The sequence below is a fragment of the Montipora capricornis genome, chromosome 8, assembly GCF_036669925.1.
Source record: "Montipora capricornis isolate CH-2021 chromosome 8, ASM3666992v2, whole genome shotgun sequence".
Classification (NCBI taxonomy): Eukaryota; Metazoa; Cnidaria; class Anthozoa; order Scleractinia; family Acroporidae; genus Montipora; species Montipora capricornis.
In genome coordinates this window covers 36726242-36731241 of record NC_090890.1, presented here as the reverse complement: position 1 = coordinate 36731241, position 5000 = coordinate 36726242, and the positions used below count along the sequence as shown (strand labels likewise).

General features: G+C 39.7%; 1 protein-coding gene across 3 annotated transcripts in view; it reads right to left on the bottom strand.

Moving 5' to 3' along the window:
* The window catches only part of LOC138014239 (CD63 antigen-like), a 32804-nt gene extending 29076 nt beyond the window's left edge, over positions 1 to 3728 (bottom strand). The window contains exons 1-2 of one of the 3 annotated variants that reach the window (XM_068861285.1): positions 3593 to 3728; positions 1003 to 1092 (exon numbers count right to left, since the gene is read on the bottom strand). In XM_068861285.1, coding sequence (XP_068717386.1) covers positions 1003 to 1083 — 81 coding nt within the window. In that variant the 5' untranslated portion in view covers positions 1084 to 1092; positions 3593 to 3728. Of the gene's footprint in view, positions 1 to 1002; positions 1093 to 1372; positions 1523 to 1737; positions 2026 to 3592 lie in introns of those variants that run through there. The other 2 variants (XM_068861286.1, XM_068861287.1) reach the window with 2 other exon arrangements.
* Between the last annotated feature and the right edge of the window lie 1272 nt (positions 3729 to 5000).

The window sequence follows — 5000 nt, the reverse complement described above, 5'->3', positions numbered from 1 at the left end:
TTTGAGATTAAACCATTTTTCAAGGTAATTGAATTTTGCGAATCAAGTAACTGGTGCTTGTTTGTTAAACATCGATTTATGCAAGGTGGGGTTGAAATTCCAGTGAAATTGATTGCAGGAGATCGGCGCTTTTGAAAGGAATGAAGCCATCATGAAGAGGGAGCCAGATGCTGATGGCAAATTTGAAGACTGTACTCGGCTACCATACGATACGATACATACTTAATTGACCACTCCCCATAGGGGCTTTTCATGGCCAATGAAACACAATCACGACAGAACAGAACATTCAACAACAACTGTTAAGAATCCCAACTGGCCTGAGGCAAGCCAGTTGGCTATTTTCAAGTGCAGCTGAAAGTTGAACCAGGGTCTACCAGGAACAAATTCAACCAGTGGCCAGGGCGTGTCTTGAACCCGGGATACCCGGATCTCAAGGCTAGCACCCTAACCACTGCCCACTGCCCTAACCACTGGGTCACACTCACCGAGGAAGTGTTTTAGGAGCTAATTCAGCAAGATGAGTCAGATGATGAGGAATAAGCACACGCGTTCCAGTGAAATTTGAACCCTCTGAATCGAATGTATACTCCTAGCAGTAAATAAAGGTTTTTTATAAAGGTCACGAAATTTCGCGTCTTTAATTTTCACGCCAACCTTTCTTTCGCGGGATTTTAATTTTGCGAATTTTTTTAAATCGCGAAAATTAAGTCTAGTGAAAATAAGTGATGATAAGGTAGGTCAGTTCACATGTGAAAGTAGAAGGTCCGAGTCGGTGAACAATCCTGAAACAGTCTCACTTCCGCTGTGACGGCTGCTTGCCAATGACTGTCTGTATAGTTACATGCAAATTATTTCAATACGATGACTTATGCTCGTGTACAATAAGTTACATACATGTAATACATACATGCACTTCTTACCTCTTTGCCAAATAAACGTTTTTTCGTTATTTAACTGTAAAATTGCAAATAGCACAATGATCACAACAAAGTGACCTACCAGTACGAAAATCGCAGTAAATGGCAGGAATTTTCTTGTGAGAAATCTCTCCTGACTGCCATCTGCTGCCATTGCAATCATAGAGTTGTCCTACAGTAAGAAAAGAAATAAATGTCCTGACATCCTCATGCCTGTCTTAAAATGTCATCGTTTCATTTGACTGACAAAGATTTAAGAGTGCAAAATAATCATTGAAGCACGATATCCGTTTCAGATGAATTCACGAAAGCTCGCTATTTTGATACGTGCAATGATAAACTGTAGATGCCTTTTCTTGCTTTGAAATCACGGATTCCTGGGACAAGAATAAGCGTGTGAAAACAAAATGATTCTCGGACGTCATGTGTTACTAAATGTAAATTATTATTACGCGTTAATAGTGATTGATCTCCCTTCCGTCACCAAGAATGAAACAGCACAATTAGGACACAGAACTCCCAATGCTTGTAACTCAGTTGAAAATCCATCGCCATTACTGAAGCAAGCGGAGCTTCTATGTAAATTTTTTTGCATAATATGGTTTTTTTGCATAATATGGTAGAATATTACGCCAACGTTGGTGGTTTTACGGATGAATAAACAAACACACAAGGAAGTACATTATCATTCCCTTCACTGACGATGTAAATTCCTTCCCAAGCTATAAACGGCTTGTGATTTTTCAACTTGAAATAAAAAGGATTGTAATTATAAGAAGCAGGGACTGACAATTCTAAATTCGTAAACTGTACTTACGTTCTAGAGCGGATCTGTCTGACTTCAGACGGATCCTATTAGGACTGTAAAGCTCAATGAGAAACGGGACGGAAAATAGTGCTCTTTTGCGTTGACTAAGTGGCACTTTTTCGCCTTTTTGCCGAACAGAAAAAGATGGAAACATAGATGCCTTTCAAATCAGCACATCGATTCCGTTTTGGTCTCTACATGGGCGAAAGTAGAAGTTGTCGCAGATTGCTTGTGATTAAAACTGATATCTCCTTCGCAACGAAACTTGATTCCGTAAATTCTCTGGTTGCCATCGACTCATTGCTCATTCTGTCAATTAGACTGTCAAATATCCAAATTTTCTGCTGTTGTGTTACCGTTTAATATCGGAAGACTTAACTGACAGTTTGATTCGCGAAAAGTCAAGTTGGTGAATCGAAAAAAGGCTTCCAATTCAATGATTCTTGGGTTTTGAAAGAAAGTAGGAGCATTGCTTCCGGCGTGATGTTCTGTCTGTTAATTCACTGACAGGAAAGCTTGCCGGAGGTTCTTCAAGTGACTGACTTACAACTACAAGCACGAACATAATCTCTGCGAAATGGAGCCAAGAGGTTGATTTCAGATGCAAAATAAAATGGTACTAATACATTTCACTGCGGCTAATGCTTTTTAAAAGATTTTTATTTTTGTGAAGCTTCGTTGGGTCGAAGACCGGTACACCAGAAGGGTTGTAAAATCCTATTTAATTTGCCCAAACTTGGTCAGTCACGATTCTCGTGACAATGATCTGTTAATATACAACGTAAGGATTTAACCAATTCAGTCTGCTTCCTCTTTCCTGGACCTCTCTTGCAAAGCAAGTATAAGCAAATAGAAAAATACGCGAATTCATTAGATTCTTGCTCATTAGAACCTTTTCACACTAAATTAACGACAATATTTATTACTCTCTCAAAGGTGAGTTCGGGTGAGTTGCAGTCCAATTTTTGGATTGCGTGATCGATTGCTCGTGGCAATAACTCCGTGGATTCCCTTAGTCACGAACAAAATTCAGTGGGATTTTTCTTCTTCATGATTTGTGGAGTAATTTTCAAAAGTTGTGGATTAACTTTTCCGTCTTGAACACATGTCCGCTGTGTTATTTGCATTGTATTCAAGCCAAGCTTGGGGGTTTCAATTTTCCTGATATTTTCAGTATCAATCGGCGAGGGCGTTGCCTCAGATTTCTGCATCATGTTTCGTCGTAAAGAATGGTCCAAATGGAATATTTTTTTACATGGATGGCTTCGTGTGTATTCAGACAATCGGTTGTTTTTAAATGGCCGTGTAGCAGGCTTCGTAAAATCAGTGCAAAGGAAATATCTCGGTCACCTAATTCGCTGCCCAGACAATCACGCCCGAAAACACTTACTAAGCGTGGTTTCTACCAGAAAGTTTCACTAATTCACCAGGTTTCGAAGACTCAAAACAATGACAAGGACCGACTATTTACAGATGCCGTGAACCGGCGATATTGAGTGATTCCCGTCCCGATGGACATGGAAATCGAGGGGCTAAAACAATGAATGAATGCCGACGACTAAGAATCACTTAACACGTCACGCTTGAATTTGAAGTGAACTTCTTCTAGAAGTGTTCTAGGGCAAACCAGTTGTTGGACACAACGTTCCACTATTTACTAAAAATAGCAACGAAAAAAATATCGATTGTGAATCTATGAATTGATTTCCTTGTTGTTTTAGTTGATGTGAAATATTTAACCATCGGGCCGAACATAATGGATCCGCATTTGTTGCTCAGATTGATACGATTCTGTAAACTGCGCTTATTAATTTGGCTGTATCTGAGTATATATGATTATGAAATAAACAAGTGAGTTTTATACCTCGCTGAAGTAAGCCGTGGTGTGTTTCACATCTTCGTACCAACCCAGTGTCGTTTAAATGTTTCTGCTTCCGCTTTTCTATCCAGGCTCACGCGGACAGAGCAGGTCCGGTCCTTCCCCTCCCCCGTTCCTTGGGTTTTCCTTCTTTTCTGGATCGATTGAAAATCGGGCCGAAGGGAACTCATTTGGTGGGATGCATACCATGCATAGCACGGTAATAATCCAGGTAAGTTTTCATTTATTTTTCGTCGTAGTCACAAATGTGCATACCCCAGGGATAGTAGATTACCCGCTCGATAAGAATCCCGTATGATACAAACGAAACCATCGCGCCTCAAACTCGGGCTCACAATATAAGCTATCAATCTGAAAGTATTTGATAAAGTGGACAGACGATTTTTCCTTGAGAACGGGAAGCTTTAAAGGTAAGGAGAAGTGTCTTACGTTATTTTTAGATCTTGCTCCGGTCGCGTGTGTTTCATTGCAAGCATTTAACGAATACTCCAATGGATCTATTTTTCTTGCGAAACAGTTTGTTCAGTCGTTCTAAATCATTTTGTGAATTGAGCCAGTGTGTTCAACTGGCCATTGTATCGCTGAAACATTTTGCGAATCGAAATAGTGTGTTCCATTGTGCCAAGCATTATAAAGCTTATCAATAGAGTGTTTTCACATGACGCCATCAAATTGTTAAATCAAAAGGCTGCAAGGTTTTCTCCAAAGCTGGTAAAAAAAATACTTAGAAGTAAATATATTACCAGTTTTTTTTTTAAGTGATCGGATTAGGAGTTGCTTGCTGAAGCATTTTACGAGAAAAATTAAAATCTCGGTTAATCGACGTTTCGATGTATCAAACATCGTTCTCAAGATTGAGGTCGTTTATGCTAATGTAAAAGTGGTTAAGAGAGAGTTGAAGATTTTGAATATCTAAAATGCGCATTCCACAGTGCTTGATGTTATGTAAATATTTTAGTTGATGAAAAAACACACAAAGAAGATATCTCGCCTGCTATCCAAACAACTAGATGTCGATGAACATTTACACAACATCTCTTCATACGAATTATCGTTCTTCCAGAAGCTAATCATTTGCCGAGGACTGAAATTTTCACTCCCACAAAAGGTGCCCGAAAGAGACATTAAAGCCAGCTTCGAAAAGGCGTATTGGAAGCTCGAACCTCTTAGTGACAGCACCAGAGAATTGGCCTCGGCCACTCTACGCTCTATAGCGTTAAATTACATTGAAAAGAAACCCACCGCTCCTCCAAAGGCTCTTATTCGCACCCTGACCGAACTAAAGAAGAAAGGCGACATCGTAGTGACAAAACCAAATGGGGTTGTCATTATGGATAAATCGGATTACACGCGGCTGTTAAGGGAAGCATCCATTAATGATGACAGCAAATTT